The sequence below is a fragment of the Sprattus sprattus genome, assembly GCF_963457725.1.
Source record: "Sprattus sprattus genome assembly, chromosome: 3".
NCBI lineage: Eukaryota > Metazoa > Chordata > Actinopteri > Clupeiformes > Clupeidae > Sprattus > Sprattus sprattus.
Genome location: NC_137922.1, coordinates 11,374,549 through 11,388,512, shown reverse-complemented (window position 1 = coordinate 11,388,512; position 13,964 = coordinate 11,374,549). Strand labels below are relative to the sequence as shown.

Below are 13,964 nucleotides of genomic sequence, written 5' to 3'. Positions count from 1 at the left end.
ACTCCTTGCTACTGCTTTCATAGAAGGGGAAAAAATATCATACTATCAATGGAACAAAAGTCTAATGCTAAGGCAATACGATAAGGTGGCCGGTCCATCTTTGAGTTTACGGCTGGGTTGCACCCACAAGCATTAACTCTTAAAGGCACCCAGTGCAACTTTATGTAAACATTCAATGAAAAATAAACATTCAATTTCTAGTCTTTTTTACACGTAGTAAGTTTCAATAACTCCATACCATTACATATCGACATTCAAGGAGCAAAGATGAGACGTCGTTGTGTGGTGAGAACTCATAGAAAATCGTAAACAACAACAATCGCCGGTGGGGAGAAGCCAGTTTTCCATTGACTGGAAGCCTGCTTTATTTATTGTAGGTTACAAAAAATAAAGAAAATGGCGGCGATTGTTGTTGTTATTTGTGGATTGTTGTATGTTATTTCTATCAGTTCTCACCACACAACGACGTCTCATCTTTGCTGCTTGAATGTCGGTATGTAATGAGATGGAGTTATTGAAACTTACTACGTGTAAAAAAGACTAGAAATTGAATGTTTATTTTTAAGCCTCGAAAGTTGCACTGGGTGCCTTTAAACTAGGTCTAAACCAGGTTTGTCAATTTGTTTCATTTCGTCGGAATCCATCATGGCGGACATTGGACATAAAAATAATCCTGTTTTAACCCTTGTTTAAACTAGTTTAACTAATCCATGGTAAAAATTAACATGTGCAACACATTCCTGATTAATTATAAACCAGTTTAAACCTAGATTTACTAAACCTAGATTAACTCTAAACCAGGATTAATTTAATCCATGTTGGTGCAACCCAGCCTTAACATCAGCCTTAAATTGGAGGCATCTAACCCTTTATATATGTCTTAATTTAGGGAATCTATTTCCACTCCCCTGGAATGTTCAGGTTTCTCTGTTAAGGGAAATAATTTGTTGAAATTAGTGCAGGCTAGAATTTGTAGAAACTATTTGCTAATTGATGTAATATAAGAATGTAGATGATTTGGTCCACTAGAGGGCGCACTGAGCCTAGAGGTCTTAAAACAGTTCCTTGCTAACTCAATGAGCCCTCAGGTCTGAAAACAGTTCCTTGCTAACTCAAAGAGCGCATCTCTAACGAAATAGGACACCAGTGAATGACAATGAAGGCATCTGAAACGAAAATATCCACTGTTTTTCCCAAGACAGAGGTAATATATGCTAATTTATTGACATTATGGGTCCAATCTACGCATATAAGTACCTTTGCTAGCTAGTTGACATTAAACTAACTCGGGCAAGCCAGATAAAATAAGGTAGCTGGTGAGCTAATAATAGCAACACTGATGTTAGCTACTCAGCAACCATACATTTGTGTAACATCTTTGAATTATAATTAGACTTATGATAATTGGCAGAATTGTTTAGACACGTTTGACATTTTAGTAAATTAAATGAATTATGGCATTAACGTTACATTACCTGTTTCGAATTAATGTTGGTTAGTTCATTTATCATTAGCTAATCATCTGATTGGAAAGTGACAAGTTTGCTAAAATAATCAGAACACTCACTTTTGAAAAAAATAGTTAACATTTTAGTAACATGAGGTAAGAAATATCAAATAGTTTGCTTTAATACATTTCAAGATCGTAAATTCACCTAAATCGAGAGTTTATGAAGTTTCACTGAGGTCCATGCCCTGGTCGTCTTGAATAGTGCTTGAGAACGACAGCAAGTGGTTGCAGTTCCTGTCCACTAGATGGTGCGTTTGTCTTTGTTAATGGTATGTCCATTTCAGGACTTCAGAAGAGATGGGCATGTGTCAATCCGAAAAAGGGACATGGAAAAACTCACAACCGAGGTCATGCAGCTTCGAGAGTTTCTGCCCAAAGTAATCAACGGGGACCTGCTTGACACACTACACAAAGCACGACAAATAGAAACACGTAAGATGTTACACTGCTGAGCACACATTGCCATTCTCATTCCTCAATTGAAATTTACAGACCGTACAGACTTATATTGGTGATTCAAATGAAAATTGTATTAACTAATTTACTTATACTTCAAGGCAATGAACATTGACTGTAAGTGCTTAGTAGAAACTAATCAGCATAAGAACACATTTCAAATGTTATTCTCAATGGTTCTTGGTGAGTCCATCAACAGTGACACCATACACAAGAGTAGACATGTTATGCAATGCAGTTTAAATGGCTTGCATTATAATAACCCACTAATCCATTACAGTTTATTAGGTAATATCAGGCTGTATCTGTTTCAGCTCTTGTGCCTGTCTTTGTCTCTCTTAACCTCAACTACCATGTGTCTTATGGGCAGAGAGACCCACTTGGCCTCTCTCACGCTCTCTCCCAAACATGCACATAATGTGAAGTGTGTGTTGGTCATGGCATGATTTTTCTGCGCAGAGAGGGAACGGCTGGAGCAGGAACAGGAGCAGCAGAGACAGGATTGCCTGCACCTCCGCTCCCGCCTGGAGATTGCCCAGAGCGAGTGTCAAAGAGAGAGGGAGGTGAGATAGGAAGAGGGACAAAAAGGAGAGAGAGGGATAAAAGAGAGTTATGGTGTTTGTGCATGGTTTTTTTTGTGTGAGTGTGTGTGAGTGGCTTAGTGATTGTGCGTGTGTTCACGGGTGTGTGTGTGTGTGTGTGTGTGTGTGTTCACGGGTGTGTGCCTTCCACAGGAGAAGCTGGTGTTGCGTGAGCAGCTTTGGGAGTGCAGAGAGCAGCTGCAGCAGCAGGCCGAGTTCTGCACCGGTCTGGGTGCTGCCTCCTGCACCCTACTCTGGAGCGCCTCCAGCAAGGAGGAAACTGTCAGAGACATCTTGGCTGATGTAAGTGCAGTTAGGCAGTTAGACAGTTAGGCACACGCATAACCCCCCCCCCCCCCCCCCCCACACACACACACACACACTCACACACACACACACACACACACACATACACACACACACACACACACACACACACACACACACACACACACATACACACACACACACACACACACACACACACAGTTAGGGATACTAAGGAGATATAGGTAGGCATAAACACACATTCACCCACACACAGACAGTTAGGGATACTGAGGAGAAGTAGGAAGGCACAAACACACGCAGGGAGAATGAGAGGGGTGTAATTGGTTTTGTTTTGTTTTGTGTTTTGGCTTAGGAAAGGCTTGCTGATGACTATGAGATTTCTGATTCCAATTGTTTATTTGTATACCTAGAATGTACGTGCATGTCTACATGCACACCTCGCAGCCACATACATACATATATGAATATATATAAATATATATAAACAGTATATATACCCAATACACATATATATATATATATATATATATATATATATATATATATATATATATATATAAATAATTATTATTATTATCTCTGGATTTTGAAACCAAATCCCTTTTATTAGTAACTTATTTTGTGGCGTTGCTCCAGGAAACAGCTAAAGAGGGATTTCCTATTCTGATACGTTTAGTTTAGTTTCTAAGAGGATATAGGAGAAAGCATTTGAGACAATTGTATTGTTATGGCGCTATATAAATAAAATTGAATTGAATTGAGCATTACAGACAGTGTGTGTGTGTGTGTGTGTGTGTGTGTGTGTGTGTGTGTGTGTGTGTGTGTGTTTGTGTGTGTGTACATGGGAGCATGCATGTGGTTGTGAGCATATTTGTGTCTATGTATTTGAATGTGCATGTATGTGTGTGTCTGGTTGTATGTCTGTAACAAAGGGTAAGCTGGAGCCGTTTCTGAGTGTGGCAGGTCAGACTCTGGAGAGCTTTGTGAAGTCACTGGACCAGGACTCCAAGCTGCCCCAGCAGGACTCCAACTCCCATGAGCACCAGTTTGTCCTTGCTCTTGCTGGAGTCGTCACCAGTGAGTACATTACCTCAAATGCTCCTCTTATAGCAGGTTTGGTCCCAGAACACTGATGAGTAGGATCTCTCTGCCTTATCAGACTTGGCAGCTGTGACGTGTGGGCGGGACTTCCTGTCAAGCTCGGCTCATATCTTGCTGGATACACTAATGGAGTTGCTGGGGCTGATCAAGCCAGGGGTGTTTCCCAAACTGAAAGTGTAAGGTCACCTGCACACCCACACACACCCACACACACCCACACACACCCCCACACACCCCCCCCCCCCCACACACCAAACACACACATACACACACACATAAACACACACACACACACACACACACATACACAAGTGATACTCTTGCTTGGCTGTTCTGTCTCAAAATTATGAACTTCTCCCACTTTAATATCCATGCATCTGTTTGCCTGGGCTGTTCAGATCCCATGCATAAGAGACTGTCATTTGCTGTAATGTGATTCAGTCGTGAGTCAAGCTGCCACCCGTTTTCAAGGGGCTTGTGCCTCTGGTCTGAACCTTGAGAAGTTCCTTCTGTTCTACTGCTCGCCTGGAACATTTGCACATTCTTCTCTTCCATGGAACACCTGCATGTTCTCCTGTTTTATCCAGGTTAATGCTGATGGCCCTGTATAACGTGAGCATCAGTGTGAAGGGCCTGAAGTACATCAGTGGAAACCCGGCACTGCTCCCTCTTATCTGGACCCTACTGGAAGGTAAGGACGAACTGGGCAATTAGAAAAAGAGAAATGGCCCTTGGTTTAGAACAGTCTGCATATTATTACTGTGTTAGCGTGTGTATTTGTCAGAGATGGCCCTGCACACTGCTCTGACGTCAAAGCTGCAGAATTCATGTGTAGTTGGAGAGTGGGGGAAAGCTGGATTAAGGCCATGTCTGTCTGTTTGTGTCACACTTTCTGGCTTCTTCTGTCCTTCCTATCTCTCTCTCTCTCTCTGTCTCCCACATCTGTATCTTTCCCTTTCTGCATCCTCTGTTCCTCTCCTGTCCTTTTTTTTTCTTGTTGTTGTCGGTGTTGTCTTTTCTCTCCCTCTACCTGAGTTGCCCTTTTCCAGCTGGCCTCTGTCTCCCTTTGTGCTTTTCATTAGTCCTCAGTATGTCATTACAGAAAGGGCACCTAATGTCACTCTCAATTTCAATCTTCATCTCTCTTTGCGAACATTCACATACTCTACACAAACACTCATGACTCCATTAACCCCCATGTACGTATACCTGCAACGAACCATATGCACATCACACACATACACACTGTCATACACGTACACACTGTCATACACACACACACACACACACACACACACACACACACACACACACACACACACTCTCCAGAGAGTGACTCGGACGTATGCCTCCACGCCCTGCGGCTCCTCCAGTCTCTACTCCTGGAGGAGGAAGTGCTTGCCCACGTGGCCTCCAACCTTCTGTCCTCCCTCCCACTGGGGCGGATCCGCCAGCTCGCTGCCAGCCGCCACCTGGGCCTGCGCCAGACCGCTCAGGAGACGCTGGAGGACCTGGGGCCCCTTGGCCCCTCTGCTCAGGAACCTGAGAAGACTCCCAACAAAGACAATACTCCCGTCATGGTCAAGAAAAGACAGCAAGTAGCAAAGTACAGTGGAATTCTCGCTCTCTTTGTTGTTTAGTTGCTGTACAGCTCCTCGAATGCATCTCCATCCGACCTGCTTCGATGCATCAGATATGCACATACCTGCAGTTATTAGCAGTACATTTAAATGTTAATTAATTTGGCTCATAAATTAAGTACCTTTGTGAGCTAATTCAGTAAGTTGTTAACAACTTTGCTATTTGTGACTGATGAAGTTCTAAGCACAAGGAAAGTACTCTGCTCCACAAAATAAATAATGCACCAATGTCTAAAAGCTCTTTTAGCCAACAAAGTATGTGAAATAGGCTCGGTATCACCCAAACCAGGCCTGTCGTAGTCCCATATTCTAACCACAGTAATTCATTGGGCTTCAATTAAGTAGCCAGTGTCTAGCACTGCATCATTGTATTTTCATTATAGCCTCTTATCTTTCCTTAAAATCATCTCCCTTAAAATCATTGGCATTTGCATAAGTGAGCAGTTAAATTGATCAATGTGTTTTGTCAAAGGATTATCTAAGAGGGGTGATTGATCCGTGGCCTAAAGCAGAAGAAGTCTATAATAGAAAACCTAGCACATTTATTCTTCAATATAGCCCCCTCCTACATTTACACACACCTAGCTGTCTCAAGGGATCGGCCCCTGTGATAGTGTGACCCTTTACCAGGTAGTTCACCAGCAGAACTCCCTTTGCATCTCAGAAAGCAGGCCATCACCTTGCCTGCAGACCTCGCAGATCTCTGCTTTCATGGGAGCATGAGAATCTGGGTGTTTCCAATGTTTCGATTGTTCTTTCGTCTCCGGTTTGAGGTGGTCTCATCCACGGTTGCAAATTCCTGGAGAAATCTCTCGGTACTGCCTCAAAAAGGGCTAGATTGTCCCTTGACATGTGTCAAATCCACATCTTCCAGGCTCTCTTTAACCACATTGGATTTCAGCAGTCCACTTCTTCACCATGCTGTAAGAAGGGGCAGCCTCCCCTAGTGTTGCCACCACGTCCTCGTGGACCTCCTTTGGTGATAAGCCCTTGAGACTGAGGTAGAGGATGACTGTACCAAGGCCAGTGTTGACTATTTTCTCAGACAGTGCAGACTTGCCATTTTCAGCTGCCTCAAACAGAAAAATTTAAACATTTAAAAGTTATTAACTTCAAACTTTCTGCATAATCACTCTTGAGAACTGCGCATGCATGTAACAACAGCTGTATAACTCATCTGCTGCTACTTTAGGCCACGAACCTATCAATCACCCCTCGTATGTATTGTGTTTATGATTACTGGAAGTCAGTTGAGCACAGCTGCTCTTTTCCTCTCACAGGTACTAATGGCATGTGTGGATGCAGTATGGGTTAAGCCCAAGCAGAGGGAACCGAAGAGGTTCTTCCAGACACATCCAGCTCAGCCTGCGGCTGCACTGTAGAAGTTCTTCTCAGTTTGTGATTGTTTCCCCAAACCGATATTGTTTTTCTTTTTTTTGTGTGTGTTGTTGATTGATAACTCCAACAAAAATGGTTTGTTCACACACTATATTGTTCTTTCCAGATCTGTAAGTTGTTGAGTATTAATGTAATGTTTCCTATCAATACTAGGTTTGAATAAAGACGGTACAAAGTTTTGCAATAACTCACAAGAGCTTTGCTTCCGTTAATGTAGGTAAACCATCCATACATTTGAACTCATTCAGCATATTAACCATTTTATAGTCCCTTTAGGTTTCCAGCATATTTTTTGAGTACCCTAGTAAATCTAATTTCTGATATTCCAATTTAGATCATTTACAGTTTGAATTGTGCATGAATGCATGCTGAATTCCCCAAATTAATCAATCTGATTATCTAAAGTCTAAAATACAAACTGTATCAAAATAACCCATTAGGCAATAACTCAAAGCAGGGATTACTTCTTAAAATGCAGGTGACTTGGGTTGAGTGGTTTTCTTGTGCCACTGTTGGCAGAGAAGAAGCTAGAAGCCAACATGATGAATTGTGCAGCCGAATGCAGCCACTTTATGGCAAGATGCAATGACACAACTCAATGTATGTTTGCTGATGGCATCGCACACAAATTTGATGAGAAACCTCATGCCAAACATTCCAGAAAATCCTCATCAAATCCTACCTCAACTATGTTTGTTATAATTGCTGTGAGTTTTAATTCTTTTTATATCCAAAGTAAGTAATAAAAAAAAAACACTGGACAAATGACATTGGTGTGGTTACCAAGAACAACCTCAGCATATTTGTATCAAAGCAGTCAGGCATTCCCAGGCATTTTAGCATGTATATTAGGGCAAGGGAGGGTATTTTTTTAAAAGCACTTGGGTGGTCTGGTGCGTCCAAGAGTGTGGGAGCAGGGCCACTGGGAGCTACGTTCCCTTAGGGACAATCAATCCACAGTGTGAACGTGATTACAACACAGCGATATTCTGTATCCGGTTGTACTCAAGGTCTGTTTTTTCTGATTTTATAACATATTCACTATGAGCTAAAGCCAGCTCGCATGGTGGAATGGGACTATTTTCCCAAAAACTGGACATTAGTTGACCTTTTTTATTATGCACTATAGTCTGGATAATTATTATTTTTAATATTTTTTTTTTATTTTTGACCAAGACAGAATTCTGGGAAGTATCGGTATTTAGACACACCCACGTGGTGTAGGACTAGAGCAGCTGTAATATTCAAGTCATGTCATGTCATTCGACCTGGAAAAATACTGGCCCAAACAGGAACTGAAATACGAGCTTTTCCAAGAAATGTAAATCCAGTTCATTCACTCTAGCAGCTGGATTTAAATAGAAATTTTCCGGACAATCCCTATCTTTCTAACACTCCCACAGAAATGGGCCTACGTCACGCCGAGGTCTGAATGACATGTATGGGAAGATTTAAAATACATCGAAATTTATAAATACAAAGTTCCCTACCTCTAAGACAGGAATGCTCTGCCCTTTTGATGGAAGAATTATGGTACCTAAAGCCTAATTTATACTTCTGCATCCCTCTCCGTCCTCGAAAAAAAAATGGGCGGGCGGGGGCAGGCGGTTGATTCAGAAAAAATTGAACGTACTGGTCGGGCTTATATACTACTCCGACGGCTATGCGTCCTAAAGCCTATTCAACCTATTCAACGCCAGACCGCTGGGTGGGGTAACTACTGTTTGTCGAGCCCGTAGCTACCACATAACCTCTATATTGGAAGTCATTGATTGTTTTTCTTCCCAACTGTCACTGACATGACACGGATGCTGTTTCAAGACCTGTCGGGCAGGTGCAGTCACATTGGCCTTGGAGACATGTAGCACAGTCAATACTACCATGTCTAATGCTATATATTCACTTGAGTAGGCAAATGTATCTCCATCGTGGTGGTCATTTTTTTGTGAAAAACATTGCGATTTATAACAAAACGATATGCTTATCTTACATACAATACAGAAACTATTATAAAACGATCCAATAAAATGAATACGTTCTTATTTTCTTTGGTATTTTTGTCACATTCATACTGCAATGATCGCTGGGTAACCTTTGAATAACTACAACGCTATGACAATGCACTCATTGGCCACGAGACGGTTGCCCTTGTCAAAAAGTGGTAACGTGAATGTGTCACTATGAAACAAAGCATGCACACTTCGAACAAAATTACCCCCCAAACTCTGAGGACAGGGCCAGAAAAATAAACCCACGGTATTCATCATACATCTTACATCATACATCATGCAGTGTTATAGTTATATCAGACACACAGCAAGAACATGCATACCTCAACATACAGTTGTGGGACTGCGATTTCAACCATGAATATGTTGGAAAAACACATACATTAGCACACTTACTAATGATCATCTGCCAGGCTCTCACACACGAAAAGTTGATTCCAAAACTCTCGAATTTAAGACAGAGTGGACTGACAAGTAGGCTATGCATTTGTGCTGCTTGTGGGCAGGACAAAACCGATGTGTTTAATCTGCAACGAGACGGTTGCCCTTGTCAAAAGTGTTAGCGTGAAACGTCACTATAAAACAAAGCATGCACACTTCGAACAGAAATACCCGTAGAACTATGAAGTAAGGGGCAGAAAATTAAACCCACTGCAGTCTTCATACCAATCCACATGCGGTGTTATAGTTATATCAGAAACACAACAAGAGAACTAACAACTAACAGACAATGGTTGATGGTGGAGCTGCTGGACTAGTTTGAGTTATAAGCAGAGGACGTGCTTGTAGCGATTTGAGCGACAACTACAACAACAACAGAACAGGAGACAGGTGGTACGTACGTTTACTAGATTTTCCGCTAAATCAAGCGTTAGCGTATTCACAATAACTCTCAAAAGTGTGCTGCTAATAAGTACAACGTTGTCGTGCCGATTATGCTCTCACACGCCACCCTCATTGAGGCAAAAGTAATGTTTGACTCAAATGTCTTTCACTGCCGTTTTATGTAAAGTCAGTCATTCTAAATAGGTTCTACACATACATGAAATACATTTCCTATTTAATAGATGCAAAGTAATTATGCTGCCAGCATTACTCCGTAGCAAATTACGTTAGATGTCAGTTGAAGCTGGTTGGAGAAGGCACTTTCAACACCGAGCCACCAGCCAAGAGACCAACAGTGGTCGGGAGAAATGTACTTTTCGAGGGTTTATATAAAATACGGTAGCCTAATGCTGCATGCTTTGCAGCTTTGTAGTTTACCAAAGTCGTACTAAAACATTTTGACAGAAAACAGGAAATGTGAGGTCCTGACATGTGTGATTCCGGAAATGATGTTGTTTGGAAATGATGTCGTAAACTGGCCAATCACAGCCAAGGGGGTCTCCGACTCTCTCCGTCTCTTTAAGAAAAGTTAGAAAAAAGCGTTTGTCTCCGACCAGCTCTCCGACGGCTCTCCGACGGGTCGGATGGGCGGCAACACCTGGGTGAAGGTGTTACCAAGGCGTGCCAAGGCGTGCCAAAGTGTCCCTCTACGACCAAATCGGAGAGAATCGTAGAAGTATAAAAATGCCTTAACCCCAATAAAACGAGAATCTTGCATTATTCTTGTCTTTTTATGTTCTCTGTGATTCATCATCGGTGGCTGAATTACACTGGAAAGTACTCAGTCACTGTCAACAAATATATAAGCAATCTGGCCTATGTTAATTTTTTGATGTTTAAAGCACCACTTTTGAGTAAGAGTGTGGGGGACAGGGACACAAGCCTAGTCTAGTCTTCACTGGCCTGTTGCCTACTGCAGTGTTCAGATTCAGATGAAATACAGCATCTCTTTGTCTGTGTCAACATGCTGTCTGTTGTACAACCCTGCACTGACTAAGTTTTGCACAGAGCCAAAATCTTTGGATGGAAATGGTACTTGTTCCTCAAAGGAACTTAAATAAATAAAATTAACGATTTTATTAAGACAAATTTCATGAAGTCTTTTGTTGTTATAAAAAGGGCTCTGCCTATGACAGAATATTAAAAATCAAAGACAAACAATCCCAAGTAAATGTTTGACGCAGCAGTGTGAGTATTTGTGTGTTTGCCTTAAGTCTTCTGAGGTAAAACTGCTAGAAGAAAGCTCAATGAGAATTGTGGGATATATCGGGACTCAGGCTTTCACAATCACCTTTCCCTCCATCCAGTAAAAGAAAGTGACATGAGGTTATGACCTTTGGCATGATCTGCCTCCCTCATGTGACTCCCAGTGGATCACAGTGGTGGGCGTTAGAGACATCCTCACTATGCTTTTTTACATTTAATAAAAACATATAATGCCATAAATATTAACAACTACATACATATTTAGTGAATAATACATCAGAATCAGAATCATGTTTATTGGCCAAGTACATTTCCATACAAGGAATTTGTTGTGGTGTTTAGTGGCTCTCAATGTACTTTAACTGAAAATGTGCAATATATCACAACAGTTTAGGATCAAATAAATAAATATAATGTAATATAAATATAATACATTGTCAAGTGTTCATTAAGGTGACGGCAAGGGGAAAAAAACTGTTCCTGTGTCTGGTGGTTTTGGTGTGCAGGGATCTGTAGCGCCTGCCAGAGGGGAGGAGCTGAAACAGATTATGTCCAGGGTGTGAGGGGTCTGCAATAATTTTCCCTGCCCGTTTCCTGGCTCTGGTGGTGTACAGGTCCTGGATGGTGGGCAGGTCGGCACCAATGATCATTTCTGCTGATCTGACTGTCCGTTGTAGTCTGTTCCTGTCCAGTTTAGTGGCCGATCCAAACCAGACAGTGATAGATGAGCAGAGAACAGACTCAATGACTGCAGTGTAACACTGGATCAGCAGCTCCTGAGGCAGGTTGTACTTCCTGAGCTGGCGCAGGAAGAACATCCGCTGCTGGGCCTTTTTGGTGACTGATCTAATGTTTGGCTCCCACTTCAGGTTCTGGGAGATTGTGGAACCCAGAAACCTGAAGGATTCCACGACAGACACAGTGCAGTTCAGTATGGTGAGGGGGGGCAGTGATGGGGGGCTCCTCCTGAAGTCCACTATCATCTCAACAGTTTTGAGCGAGTTCAACTCCAGGTTGTAGCGACTGCACCACAGGGCGAGCTGTTCAACTTCCCTCCGGTATGCAGACTCATCTCCATCTCGGATGAGGCCGATGATTGTAGTGTCGTCTGCAAATTTCAGGAGCTGAACAGACGGGTCTCCTGAGGTGCAGTCATTTGTGTACAGGGAAAAGAGCAGCGGGGAGAGCACACATCCCTGGGGAGCACCAGTGCTGACTGACCTGGTGCTGGATGTTATTTCTCCCAGCCTTACCTGCTGCTTCCTGTCTGTCAGGAAGTTTGTTATCCACTGACAGGTGGAGGCGGGCACAGTGAGCTGGGTGAGTTTGGTGAGGAGGGCTTCCGGCATGATGGTGTTGAACGCCGAGCTGAAGTCCACAAACAGCATCCTAGCATACGTCCCTGGGGAGTCGAGGTGTTGTAGGATGTAGTGCAGTCCCATGTTTACTGCATCTTCAACTGACCTATTAGCCCGGTAGGCGAACTGGAGAGTGTCCAGCAGGGGGCCTGTGATGACCTTCAGGTGGGACAACACCAGTCTCTCAAAGGACTTCATGACCACAGACGTCAGAGCGATCGGCCTGTAGTCATTCAGGCCAGTGATGGAGGGTTTCTTGGGAACCGGAATGATGGTGGAGCGTTTGAAGCAGGATGGGACTACACTCAGCTCCAGAGATCTGTTGAAGATCCGTGTGAAGATGGGGGCCAGCTGGTCAGCGCAGACTTTCAGACAGGAGGGTGACACACCGTGTGCATACATGTGTACAATTAAACGTGTGGCATTTTAAACGTGCATGTATTCCTACTCCTAAAAAAAATTCAGATTTGTACCACTGGTTGCCTTTGGTACAATGGCTTGCCTGTGTCCAGAGAAGATAGCGGTATGGAGATGGAGATGGAGAACGGTAAGAGTATGGAGAGGTCACCGATTATTTATTTTCTAACTTTTGATTGGGAAGTGTTATCAGTTCCAAATTTGTTCAGGTAATGGCATACCCTTGGAGGCACACAATTATATGACAAAACTGGCCATTTCAATTCATTTTCTCACTTACATCCACAGTCATCTAGATCTAAAAGAAAGAAATATTAGGGAGCGCCTACATTTTGGGAAGGTTATCAACATCTTTCTAAATTTTTAGATAACATATATGGTACTCTAAAGGTATTTTATCATAGCTTGAGGGGTACTCTGTAACATCAAATTGAAATTTGCCACCATACATCCTAAGACCCAAAAGTAGGCCTTTAAATTTGGGCATGGAATTTTAGGTAGAATTTCCCAAAAAACATCAAGGTTCTAACAGAGTTTAAGAGGTTAATAGGCCGACTAAAACGTTCAGTCTTTGCAAGAATATGTTCTAAATAACTTGTACATTCAAACAAAGAAGCCATTAACGTTGTGACCAACAAGCGCAGAATAAACTGAATGTAACATCTGTTGGATTGTTTCTGCTTCATGATTAGAAAATGAGAACAAAATTGGGGAGACACTATGAGGGAAGAGATTGGGCGAGGGATGACGCAGATATTGTGGTGAGCCTCACCAAAGACCACGTAAATAAGACCTTCAGGGACGGAATTGATAATCGGTTTTGACTTGCGCCTGGTTGATTACTATGACCTTCACCTAACCTGTTTACCTGCACATTCCTGCCTTAGAATATGAATATAAATGTCATTGCAATGCGTGTACATGAAAGAGCAACATAGGCTACATGCTTTAGTGATTCAAAGATTTTTTTCACGACTTCGATTTGTTTGGAACTACAGTGCACACATGTTCAACTTGTTTATTTACTCACGTCACTTCACTTCACATGCACGTTGCCTGGTAACCTGACTTCACCCCCTGCCCGCTCGTCAGTGGTCCGTTAGCGATCCCAC

The 13,964-nt window shown here is 42.5% G+C and overlaps 1 protein-coding gene across 1 annotated transcript; it reads left to right on the top strand.

The window, feature by feature from the left end:
- Positions 1-1,150: 1,150 nt before the first annotated feature.
- hsf2bp (heat shock transcription factor 2 binding protein) lies at positions 1,151-6,989 on the top strand (the record flags this gene model as incomplete). Its single annotated transcript, XM_080835942.1, is given in 11 exon segments — positions 1,151-1,204; positions 1,795-1,942; positions 2,426-2,529; positions 2,701-2,850; positions 3,771-3,915; positions 3,998-4,115; positions 4,527-4,630; positions 4,724-4,765; positions 4,768-4,814; positions 5,271-5,545; positions 6,860-6,989. Coding segments are annotated over 11 exon segments (1,194 nt in total). The 3' UTR covers positions 6,867-6,989.
- Between the last annotated feature and the right edge of the window lie 6,975 nt (positions 6,990-13,964).